General features: G+C 36.3%; 1 protein-coding gene across 2 annotated transcripts; it reads right to left on the reverse strand.

Moving 5' to 3' along the window:
* Window positions 1-747: 747 nt before the first annotated feature.
* LOC149194136 (putative anthocyanidin reductase) lies at window positions 748-1,765 on the reverse strand. Of its 2 annotated transcripts, XM_089405045.1 has the most exons (3): window positions 1,612-1,765; window positions 1,093-1,494; window positions 748-999 (listed from the first exon to the last, which is right to left on the reverse strand). In XM_089405045.1, exons 2-3 carry the CDS (start codon window positions 1,333-1,335, stop codon window positions 766-768), a joined length of 477 nt encoding a protein of 158 aa, XP_089261171.1. In that variant the 5' UTR covers window positions 1,336-1,494; window positions 1,612-1,765; the 3' UTR covers window positions 748-765. The 2 variants fall into 2 exon arrangements, with proteins under 2 accessions (XP_089261171.1, XP_089261170.1); XM_089405044.1 differs by lacking the exon at window positions 1,612-1,765 and having other exon boundaries at window positions 1,093-1,591.
* Between the last annotated feature and the right edge of the window lie 11,736 nt (window positions 1,766-13,501).

The raw sequence follows: 13,501 nt of genomic DNA on the forward strand, positions 1-13,501 counted from the left end.
AACTATTCGGTAACTCAGAGGCACTGAGGAATTTGAACCACCTTGTTGTTGTAGCAAGATTAACAGTATCATTCCATTCCATATCATGCTGTGGGCTAGATAAAAAACTATCCGAACTATGTGCAGGGACTAGCTGCGATGCAGCCTTTCTTGTTTTGATGCAATGTTTCTCTCCAAATGCAAAATTTCTTTTAATACGAAATTATTTGTATAATTTTAAAAAGACATGCATAAAACCTTCCATAATAAAATATGCTAAGTGTTTTTTTGAAAGTGTACAACTTTAAATATAATAGATATATATTAAATGTAGCATTTTTTTTTTAGAATACTAGTAACTATGGAGATTTCATTTCAAATTTAACGAAAAACAGTGATCAGTACTCACAGACAAGGTGAACACATTTGAAATTAGGTTCTGTGAACACATTTGAAATTAGGATAAACATATGAAATTTCATTATTTGCGCAATAATCAGATGAAAAGCAAAAATAGAAAAAATAAGGCAGAGATTAAATATTTGTGTCTGGTGCCTTGTTTCTCCAGGATTTCTCAACAGATTTTAACCGACGCTAGCAACCCCCTGTGATTTTGTTGTCTGTTTTCCCAGGCAGGTGAAAATGGGTGCATTCGCCCTTCTATCAAGCTGGATTGATGCTGCCACTAATCCTACATACAGAAAGAAGCATAAACAATTTCAGGTATTTCATATTGTTTGTGACCTCAGCATGGGAATAAAGAGTTATTCTATCCATTAACTGAACCTAATTTAAGAAAAAAAGCACGCCACTACTAATTGCTCTTCGAAAAGGAACATTTACCCAGAAAGGGGGTTTTTCACGCCTGATGAGATCAACATTAGTCCAGCAAGATTCATCAACGAAGTCCATGTATTCGCCCTTGTCTTTCAGGGGAGATGCTGCGGTTATGGACGAGGTGTAAGTGCAAGCGCTCAGAATATCCAGACTCCCATTCACCGCGGCTTGGATAACACCAGTCTGAAGCGCAAAAAAGGGAAAAAAAAAACAGAAGTTAAAACCCCATACTCACAAAGTTGAATGGGAACCCTAAATAATTATTTACCTCTTTACCTCTGGATCTTTGGTGTAATCCGTGGGAGTGGCCATGTGAACCACGAAGTCACAGCCATGAACGGCAGAATCGAAGCTGCCCTGTGCATTAATGTCAGCTTTGAAAAGCGTAAGCCTCTCCGTGGCTCCCGGCAGCGACAGAATATGGCGAGTTGAACAAACCCCAGCAGAACCCCAGCAGAAGCTAACATGCAACGGAATGCAATAAAGAAGGAAGACCAGGCGCAGGGCCAAAGGCAGCATAGTACAGAAAAGACGATGAGCTCGGTTGACTGCTTTGCTCGACTCATCCGGTTCAGGCGTTCCCTTATGCAGCAAGGGAAAGTGGGCGGGGAATCAGCATCTGTTGTGCATGCAGAGTGACACCTCCCGCCATGCAAACATTGACCATACGGCCGACACCTGCGAAAGAACAAGCACGTTAGCAGCGAAAGAACAAGCAAGTTAGCAGACAACGAATTGAACACTTAACATTAAACATTAAGGGATTAATGTCAGCATTAAAACTAAACCGCACACCGTCAGGGAGACTTGAATATGGGTAAGTATCAGTTTAACATATGGTCCGGCCTCTTCCGCCTCGGGAAGAGGCCAAATAAGATGGCCAACAGAAGATCGGCTGCAAACTTTAGCATATAAGTGATAATACCACTAAAAAACCCCGCGATTTAATGCTATCTCCCCGCCGAACGGTTACTATAGTCCCTGCCGGATGCCAGATGGCAGGGACTAACCCTGCCATCTGGCAATGGCCAGGGACTATAGTAATCGTTCCGAGCGATGTTAACATTAATTCACCTGCTTGTGACCTGCTTCTTATCGCCGGTTGAGGGAGTATATCCAAAGTTTTTTCGTATATAATAATTCACCGTGTTATTTGGCCTCTTCCCGAGGCTAGAGGCAAAAAAGCATAGGTTATAGGCGGAGTACAGGTAATTACAACAAGCTGCTGTTCACTCGTGCATGAAGTAATGCTAGCATTAATCCTCTAGCGTTTAATGTTAGAGATTAATACCACTGCTATTGTATGTACCCTGCTACAGCACGCTGTATGCTTGCCACCTCATGTAGCACCGCCGTACACCTGCAAGCTCATGCGCCATCGTTACATGTACGCCTGCCACGGTATTTTGGTCATTGTGGCTTCTATAGTACCTAAGCTCATCGGCCCTGCGCTCCAGGCATAAATAAATGAAAGGGTAAGACTGGCTGGCTATTAATGTAAGCATTCTTCCTTCGTGACAACCTGTGGCCTGCGCAGGGAAGCTTATCAAAATTCCATGCATGTAAAAGACATCAAAGTGAAACTAATGTGTTATGATTTGATGCAGGGAAATTTGGCAACTAAGACTGTCTAGCATACCTGAACTTTGAAGCAGCAGCGAGCCTGGGAGTTTTAGCTGAACAGGAGCCGACTCGTCCATTCTCCTACCTGCTATACCAGTAAGTCCATTCAGCTAATTAACTCTGATTTCGAACTGGTTCGCTGCTAGTCTGATGAAGCCTTCTGCATAATAATGGAGTCCAGTCGGGCTGGAAGCTGATTTTCCATTGCAGCAGTGCTCCAAACAGGATACAAAATGCTTTACCAAGTTAAAATCCTGCGATTTCTGCTTCACTGTATGAAAATTTCGATTAGTTATGCATTTTTATGAAGTTACCAGTCAATTTAGAAACCTGTAAAAACCTTATGCGGTACAGTGAAGGCCGCACAGATGACAATCGCAAAATTTAATAAAAATTCTGTTGGCAAATGAGAACAATTTGACCAGATTTTAGCTTAGTTGGGTTTCATGTGATATTTACATTGCTAACGATGACATGTTTTTACAGTGGTGTATTTATGTACATTAAAATTTAATAATTAAGTTCAATACCATTGCATAATTTTAATACAAAATTAACAAGCTCAATCTATCCCTTGTTCATATTAGCATTATGTTACAATTTGTCAACTGAAACTTTAGGCAATGTAGAAAAAGGCAGAGTTCAAACCTGTTTTCGCAGAGCAACAGTTTTTTGTGTGGCGCTCCATCCATTATTGCAGAGCAATTGAACATGTTAGATACCCCAAGATTGAATCAGATCGGCCTTGATAGCGTGAATTAAGCGTGAATTAAGCTCAGTTTCAGCAACTTTACCTGTTCTTTCTAATTTCCACTCTTTCAGTTGCATTTGCTATACCGTTCTCGTGCACGTGACCTATCTTCCGTCGCTACCAGGAAAGGCTTGTTGATACAGATCTCTCTATCATTCCGCTTTCCTGACCGGAGCTCCTGACCTTCGCCTCCGGCCCTGAGCAGTTTTCTGTGTCTGGCTCCATCCATTACCGCAGAGCAATTGAACGTGTGGAGGAGCGAGGGGATATGTGTCATTTTGTCGCCGCTCCTCTTCTTTACGTGTCTGTGTGCTTGTTTTCCATCCATGTGTAAAGCACATCATGCCTGCACACGTTATTTGTTGTCTTCTTTATTTTCGAAGCTATTCAAAATGGGGCGACATTTATGAGCTAATTCCTTTACTGTTTATTTTTATTCTTATGATTATGTATATTATGTCTTTTATATACTCTTATAAAGGTATGTTTTTAGTGTTTATGTATATGTTTTGCCGTTCTCTAATCATGTGTTTATATACATTGTGTATGCGCTACAATAACTATGCAAACCAATAATTCATAAGCAGGCCTTTTATCGTAAGTATCAACTAAAGTTACAAGTGCATATTTTAAATAATAAAAAAGGCCACAAGAAATCCAAAGTTAATAGTAACAAGAACTCTGCTTTCTTGTACAATATAAAACTCGAACTCCGTTTCTATAAATGAAGATTAAATCAGTTTATCTAAACTAACCGCTGTAGCAATAAACGAATAAATTTTCATAATATACCTGAACGTTAGCTATTAAAATACTCGAAGAGGCACATTTCAAACTCTAAAACCTTCTCTTCATTCTTTTTTATTTAAAATGCCAAGTGATCTTAACAAAGCAATTGTCTCTTTAGTAATAAATCAGATATTCATGGATTTCTAAAGCTTGAGCTGCTTATGGCTGCAAAATGTTTCCCTCCTTACTCCCAAGCTGGGCTCTTGAAACTCTTGCACTCTCTGGATTCTCTGAACCTAGTTCACTGCACGAAGATTGAGTCCCAGCAATGCTATCAGATAAGTTAGTGAAGTTCAAGGAATTCATAGGAAAAATACAAATTGCTACTACTACTGTATATGCTTGTATATGATAAGTAGATAGAGCAAGAAACTACACAGTAACATAGTTACACCGTGGGTATGAGTTGCCAGTCAGTATGTAACTTGCATTGATTCAATTGCTGGAAGCTATGTACTCAAAATACATAATTACACAGTACAGTATGAATCGTATGAGTTGCTAATTAGTAAGTAAATTGCATTGATTCAATTTCTTGAAGCTATATAATTAAATATAACTAAAATAGATACCAATGTTAATATTAACTCACACATGCATGCATGACTGAAGCACTAGCATGACTAAATTAGAACTCTAGCATGATTGACACTTCCTAAATTTAGATTGTAAGTAAACTGCCTAAGACTACATGCTGACCGAGAGTAATTATCTCCAACAGTATATAAATAGAATCAAACCTGCGTATGGTTGTATCATCGCAGCAGTCCAATGGGTGAGTTTCATCATAATTCTGTTGATTCGTAAAGCCTTGAATACAATCATGATAATCAAACCAGTCATCCAGCCACATGGTCTCTAGAGGAAGTTCGGGAAGAATATGAAGACATTCTTTGATGCTGCTTCTGTCCATGAAATCTGATATTAAAGGTTCTTCAGCATCGAAACCCACGTCATCCTTGCACTCTTAGCTTCTGCAAACTGATATTATCATTTCTCTCAGTCTCCCACTCATACAAACTATTCGGTAACTCAGAGGCACTGAGGAATTTGAACCACCTTGTTGTTGTAGCAAGATTAACAGTATCATTCCATTCCATATCATGCTGTGGGCTAGATAAAAAACTATCCGAACTATGTGCAGGGACTAGCTGCGATGCAGCCTTTCTTGTTTTGATGCAATGTTTCTCTCCAAATGCAAAATTTCTTTTAATACGAAATTATTTGTATAATTTTAAAAAGACATGCATAAAACCTTCCATAATAAAATATGCTAAGTGTTTTTTTGAAAGTGTACAACTTTAAATATAATAGATATATATTAAATGTAGCATTTTTTTTTGAGAATACTAGTAACTATGGAGATTTCATTTCAAATTTAGTGGGCTATTTAGTTCAGTTCATTTCAAATTTAGTGAGCTATTTAGTTTTTTTGTTTTGATGTAATATTGCTCTCTAAATGTAATTTTTTTTTTAATACCAAATTTTTTTTACAATTAAAAAAAATGTAGTTAAAATAATGTACTTTTAAGAATTAATTTTCATCATATACTTTGTTTTAGAGAAAATTATAATTAAAAATATGTATTTATTATTTTATATAAAATTATTATTAAAATTGATTTTATATATATATATATATAGTTTGCTAGGTAATGTGAATATTGAGATGACTTTCAAGCTTAACCCATGATTTGAGTAGGTTTAACTCGTGACTTGAGTAGCCACAGTCTAGAGACATTTAAATTGTCAAAATTATCTGGAATGACACCTAGCATGGCTAGATTTTGCTTTGCTCACTCACACCAGTGACATTTTCACCATTGTTTGCCTATTTTTCACAACTGAATGCCTTAATAAAACACCCTGTCACCTAAGTCACCTGACACATGGATTCAGGACACGTAGGATTCGAGATTCGTGGTGTCGGATTCGGACACGCTGACCCCCTCGAACAGGACACATAGGATTCATTATATATTATTTTATTAATATATATATATATATATATATATATATATATATATATTAAAAATTAGATATTTCTTACACAAATTTTAATTAATGATACAAATTTATTGATTTCAAACATAGATCTTCATCTATAGCTATTAGCATGCATAGTACATAAAAAAATTCAAATAAATGTTAGTGGTACTGGTCACATAAATGATAAATCTATTAAAAATTTAAATCATGATTCATAATTCATAACTAAAAGACAACTTACAACCACAAGATAGTAAGATAAACACACTGACAACTGTAGTTTTCTCATTAAGTCATCAAATCAAAATGTGTTACATAGGTAGTGCTGGTGCAATGCCAATGGCAAATAGAAATAGTCTAATAGAAAATATAAAACAACTACATGTATACAAGCCTCAAGGCATCAATCAGCAATAGCATCAAAATCAACATCACTGTCCTCATCATCATGGTCCCCACTACTCTCTTCTGCATCCTCCTCCTCCCCTGTATCCATAGTCGCCTCTCCATCTGCTGGTGTGGAGGTTGACCCCTCTAAGTCATCAAATCTAACAGGCTCTAGCACTGGATCATTGAGATCCATGTTGGCCAATGCCAACTCAACAGTGGTGTCCAGACCCATATCATCAAGAAAGACATCCCACATCTTTGTCTTTCCCCTCAACCACTCTTCCCTCTGCCTGTAAATAAGATGAAGGTTGGTGCACATACACCATTGTCTCTGCCCTGGACTGCTCAAGCATGCTCTTCTTCACATTATGCAAATTCCCATATGTGCTCCAATTCCTCTCGCAACAAGAGGATGAAGTCACCTGAGAGAGGAGCCTCATGGCTAACTGCTGAAGAGGAGGGCTTATTGCCCCATGATTTGCCACCAAGAATAAGGCTTCTTTGCCCCCCTGTCTCTAATCACATCATAACCTCCAAATCGACCACTACCAGTGGAAAACTCTACAAAGGCATCCTCCACCTCAGCAAGCAATGCACTATCCTGATAAATCCGCTTGAATGCATCTTTCCTCCCCTGTGATAATTCACCATCCATGTGAGGAGGGAATCTGCGGGAAGGTCCACCATTCAGCCACTCATGGCTGTAGTATTTGGGGTTCAATGAGTGAGCCAAACAATGTAAAGGTGTACAATTCTTGTCCCATCTGCTGCCAAGAATATCATGTATGGTATCGCAGAAGGCCTCTGGTGATGTCTCATACTCGGGGCACTCACTCTGTAGAATAATGCTCCTCACAGACTCAATCATGGAATCCCATCCTTCATAAACCTCTCCTAGGATGGGTTTGTCTGTATCCGCAACTCGAAGAAAAGAAATGATAGGGTCCATGATCTGAATAATTAGATCTACCCTCTCCCACCAAGCATCATCTAACACTGTGTCCTTCACTCTTTTAGAGGCTACCTGATCTGTCTTTCTCCAAAAAGACCAAAACTCAGAAATAACCATGGACCCAAGAGCGGTCTTTACCTCCTTCAACCTCTTCAACATCATGAATGAAGATGCAAATCGTGTATCAGCAATCTTCAACAATGATAGATTGTTGTACTCCTTGTAGATAGTGAGGGCATTTGTATGATTTTGCACAAAGTTACGGATATGTCTTGCATCCTCAATAATGCTTCCAATCCAAAGCACATCAGAAGCAATGGATTTCAGTGCTAAGTTCAATGAATGGACAATGCAAGGTTTCCAAAAAACTTGTGGATATTTAGCTTCCACAATCATGCCAGTAGCCTTGCAAACAGGTGCATTATCTGTAATGATTTGCACACAAGAATCAACACCTACATCTTCAACAAATTTAATAAATAACTCACCCATAAATTGTGCATCCTTGTATTCGCCAAGTGTATCCACTGCTTTCATGAAAATTGGACCATTCAAGGAAGACACCATGAAGTTGATGATTGGGTGTCGTGCTTGATCTGTCCATCCATCAGAAACAAATCTAACCCCAGATGTTGGCCATGATGCTACAATAGGCTCAAGCATTTTTTGCACCTCTTTTTTTTCCTTCATCAACAATGTGGTTCTTAGCTTCTCTGACCCAGGAGGCACATACCTTGCTGGAGCCCCTTGAGTTAGAGCTCGACACATCTCAATAAATAAAGGTGAACGTGCAACATTAAATGATATGAAGTTTTGATAGAAGAAGAAGGCAATGGTGAGATCAAGCTCTTCCTGTCTCTCTTTTTGGAAAATATTGTCCACTGGACCAAGTGCTCTACTTTTTTATGCTTGTCCCCCAGTAGAAGTAGAACTCTCAAATGGAAATTTGGTGGTGGCTTTCCTAAAAAATGTAAGGGGGTCTTCATTCTTGGGTTTTTTTTTTATTTTGAAGCCACATGTTCCATACCAACATTGGCCTCCTCTTCCAATTCTTTTCTCTTTTGTGAAGTAATAGCTCTACAAGCTCCAATCCCACAACTAGGTAAAGCCAACAAATGTGATTTCACACGGTAATATGTGCTTTTCAAATAAATGTTACAAAAGTTGCATTTCCATTGCACATTGCCCCCTCCCTTTCCCTTGTTGTTTGGCCCATCCTCTCTTGTGACATATTTCCACAATGGATATTTATCATTGTCTTTAAGTCCTCTTCCCTCAACATTACTTGCAGCAGACTCTGATGATATTGGGGGAGGAAGGGCATTTCTACCCATGACATTCTTGCCCTTCCTTTGCCCCCTAACGGCTGCCTTTGATTGAGCCATGAATACTATTACCTGTAAAAGAAATGAACAAAGCATGCACAAATTTGTAAATAAAAAATCATATATAAACTGCTGTAAAAAATGCAAAAAAATGGAGGTGAAATGCCAGTCACATTTAACACACAAACTCACAAAACCCCTTGTATTGGTCACCTTGCAATCATAAGCAATTGCTGTGAATAGAGATGGAACTATTTAGAACAAAATTACTCTCTTGCAGGGGTTATTTTAATCACGGGGAAATAATGGAAACAATTTACAGAAGATCCATACCACCACAGCAACAGTTCTACTCGCTCAGGATAGCAACAGCTGCCAGAAAAAGCATGGAAGAAAGACATACATGACAAGACTAGATAACTACCAATTTGGAGCTGTGGTGGTCTGAATTTGATAGTATATCCCGAGGAAGAAAGACATACATGACAGGACTAGCTTCAAATTGTTTTTTTAAACGATATCCACCAAAAATGAGTGCCAAAATATAGAGTGTATTGTGTAACAATAGTAAGCAGGTGTTCAGATATCCGTAAACCAAAATATGGGCTAGTCAAAATGTTGAAGTTAGATAGGTCAGCACGTGTTCAGATATCCGTAAACCCCTCTCCTTTAATTGCAGGGGGCTTTAATGGTTAATGCTTAACAAAATCCTAGTTGTTAAGGATAGCATCCATCACTCAAACTTAACAGATGGTTTCTAAATGATTTATCATAAAACAGAGATAGTTTTAGCATGTCTTTTGCAAATTCAAGGTTGCCAGAGTATTCTGAGAATGGGTTACCAACGACCACTGAGACACTGTTCTCTTTGGTTAACTTCTATTAAAAATGAGCCATTTTGGGGGATGGATAGATCATCAAACAGTTTAGCAGAGGTCTATGGAACGCCATAACACTTGCCTCTTCTTGTGTGAAAGAAAATTAACATAAAAAAAGGATGTCTTGCCGTTACAATGCACATAATTAAATAGATTCCAAATATAAAGTTATTTCATTACAAATCGACCCCATTCATAAGAACCGCAGGGTCCATACTATTATAATGTAAGCCATTAATGGTTCACCACCCCATTCATTAGTTTATGGAAGAAATTACATTCTACAAATAGTGAGATCAGAAATGCACTTACATGGTGGTCGATTCTCCTTGTTGAATGCTCTACTCCCTGCTGCAAACCCTTCTCCACTTGCCAACAGCGCACAAAACACTTGCCAAATGAAAATATGCATGGCTGTAATGAGCAAACACACACTTTTCATACCCGTGCAGGTCGCTTTTTGAGCTTAGCGAGTCCTGGAAATAGGACACGATCGTGACACACAGATGAAAATCATGACACGACCTTGGATTCGACGAGTCAGGAAAGGACACGACGTGTCATTGAATTTGGACATGAATCTGGACAGAATCGTGTCAGATTCGCTAGATTCGGGATTCGAGGGGCCTTTAGGGCGAATCCGGTTATCTAGCCTGTCACCATCTATGAACATGAACAATTATATATATTTTTAATTTTATTTAAAAATATATATTAAATTAGAAAAAATTAATATAAATAAAAGACCAAATTCATTACTATTTTCAAATTTAATAAAGATACATTTCAAAATAATTTTTTTATACATTTCAAAATAATTTTTTTTTTATTTTTTTATTTTAATAAATTTTTTAATATAAAAAATAACTATATAGGAAACATTAAAAGTATGTATAAATAAATTTTAATCTCATTTATATGTTTTATATAATGCTAATGCTAAAAGGTTTAACATTATTAGTTAAAATTTAAAAAAATAACAAATTCCTTTTACAAAGTATAATGCAAGTTAAAAATTATAGTTTCTGACCACTTTTGTAAAGTGTGAAAAAAGAGTATAACACATCATTTTTAAAAATTCTCATTTTATTAATTAAATTATAGTATGTATATTTAAATAACCTATTATATTTTATATATTTTAAAGTAAAATTTAAAAGTAAGCAATGTGAACTATATATATGTATAATTCGAAATAAAGTAAAATTAAAAAAATAGGAAATGTGAACTCTATACATATATGTATAATTCGAAAATATTAGTGAATAATAAATTTTAGAAGACAAAAATTGTAAAATATATAATTTATAGTAGCAATGTGAAATATTAAATCATTTTTTTTTATAGTGTATATAAATGATGTCATGTATATAACAATTTAGTTGTATATTATATTATATTTATGTTTATTATTGTTATTTTTAATTTTTGATCACATAATTATTATAATAAGTGTTATATAATAGTGGTATCCTTGTCAAATAGATCTGAGAAAAACAATTAAAAACCTCTGTTATGTAGCTACGGAGCCTAATGCACTTGCATTCTGTGAAATTTGTCAGAAAATACCAACAACGAAAAAACCAAAAACTTACTCGTACCAAACTAAAATCCCCTTTTTGAATTGGATGCCTTATTCTTGGGAAACTGGTGAATTCAGCTGTATCGTAGTAACGTCCTCTATTCAGAAAAGATTCCAGATTGAACATAATCATCGCATAAAGCATTATTTATAATTATAAATGTTATAGTATGATGAATTTCACGAGATGTGGTAGCATTATACCATTGAAATGCTGGCGATGTCGTAGTCGGAAAACCATTAAAATCATTTACCAGTTTTATAATTAGAAGCATCAAAAAGATCTTAAACACAGTAAGCCTTAATCTTAGGACACCATATGACAGTGTGACAGGTTGCTTTTGTATAAAATGATTCTCAAATTGCTAAAGTTGGTTTTGATGTCAAAAATTTAAGACTATTTTTCTTCTTTCATCACAAAGGCTCCAGAGATCATATTTATTACTTTTGTTTTATAGTTTTATCATGTAATTTCAAGACTGAAATCTAATATCATTATCATCGAAATAAACAAGGCCAATGCGAGCCGGTATTTAGTGCCACTCTTCTATAAAACTAACCAATTTTTCAGTTCATTCACCATTTAGGAATACTGTAAATTTATTGTTAAAATGCGAATCTGATATTCCTACTGTAAATTTATTGTTAAAATGTGAATCTGAATGTCAGAGAGGATAACAGTGCTGTGTAATAACAAGAAACACAGCTGTAGCTGTTGATGCCGTCGTAGTTAACTGGTGCTGGTTCGACTTACAGCCAACTTGTGGGACTACTAGTAACAGCAATCCCCATAACGTTTCCCCACTTTGGCAACAAAAACTTTGCGGATTACAGAAATGGCATGGCATGTTCCAGGCATATACGTGTTCACTGACCATGCTTGTAATGCCCATCCTTTCCCATAATGGAAGGAAGGAATTAAGCCACGGAGTGATCTACAAAAGCCACCTCCTCTCAACACACTCAGAGCAGATCAACGGGATTTTGCAAACAACAAAGAAAGCGCATGCTTCTCAAATCATTCATTCCCTTCTCAAAATAGTAATGGACTTCTTTATTCATATTTAATAAGAGATAATGCTCTGTTTACATAGGAAGTCTATACATGCCATAAAAGATTTGGGTTCTCTGAGGAGAATCCCCCAATATCCAATTTCTAGCTCTCTTCCAGATTAGGAAAATAGCAATTACACTTCCAAATCCAATTCCCAGCCCCATTACCAATGCTATCAATGATATTTTTTCATTTACATGATGCCACCATTTTTGTACTTTAATGTGATTACTCTCTCTAGTAGTATTACTTTCACTTGTTGATTTTTCTTTTTTATTATATGGATTTAAAGGACATCTTATAAACCTAGTTCTCTTGAAATGAAGATGCATTGAAAGTTGAAAATTGTGTGCCTGATGGGATTAACCCCGAAAGTCGGTTAGATGAAATATTTAAAAACTTCAACCAATGTAACTTAGAGAGTTCTTCTGGAATTGGTCCAATCAAATTATTTTTGGCCAAATCCAACACTTCCAAAGTAGATATGTTACTCAGAGAGGTGGGTATTGACCCTTCCAATTGGTTCCAAGATAAATTGAGCAAAAACAAGCTACTCAGACTTCCTATGCTTGTGGGTATTTTCCCTATAAGATTATTGCTAGATAAATCAAATATAATGAGGGTCGATAGCACATATGGTATATTATATTCACTACCGATCATTTGAATTGTGATTTCTTCAAATATTGTATTTTCTGGGGCATAGTGATTTTTAGAAATCACCTCATTCTTTTGCAAAGATACATTGATTGCAAAACCTTGAAGCCTCTCAAGAGAACATGGGATTTTACCACTAAACTTGTTATTGGATAAATCCAATAAATGCAACTTGGTAAAATTTGTTATCCATTTAGGAATGGCACCATGAAAGTTATTATTACTAATGCTTAAAACATTCAAGTTCTGAAAAGATGCAAAGTAAGCCGGAAGTTCCCCTATCAATTCATTTTTACTTAAATCAAGTAGCTCGATATTGGTACAAGCTGCTAGAGATGTGGGCAAAGTCTTAGATAAGTTGTTGGAGTAAGCAGAGAAAGTAATGAGAGAAGCGCAATTACCTATGCCCTCAGGGATTGGTCCATTAAGATTATTTTTGGATAAATCTAAATTCTCAAGTGAAACCAAACCACTAATATTATCTGGAATACTTCCAGAAATATTATTATTATGTATGTCTATATCATTGAGAACTTTTAATTGACCTATGCTAAGTGGAATACTTCCACTTAAAATATTTGAATTCAAATCTATAAATGTAAGATTTATAAGATTTCCTATTCCTTTTGGAATTGTACCTCTAAGATTGTTATTCCCCAAAGACAGTGATTCAAGATGGCTCAAATTTGTAATGG

Source organism: Pinus tabuliformis, chromosome 2_2 (genome assembly GCF_031772625.1).
Source record: "Pinus tabuliformis cultivar Carrire ecotype Pingquan chromosome 2_2, CPIR1, whole genome shotgun sequence".
Classification (NCBI taxonomy): Eukaryota; Viridiplantae; Streptophyta; class Pinopsida; order Pinales; family Pinaceae; genus Pinus; species Pinus tabuliformis.

What these genes read in the sequence shown, in the direction of transcription:
- LOC149194136 (XM_089405045.1), bottom strand. Translation starts at nt 1,335, where the DNA reads ATGCTGCCTTTGGCCCTGCGCCTGGTCTTCCTTCTTTATTGCATTCCG. An exon ending in ATTACACCAAAGATCCAGAG is followed by an intron (nt 1,000 to 1,092) that starts GTAAAGAGGTAA and finishes TTTGCGCTTCAG; the next exon opens with ACTGGTGTTATCCAAGCCGC.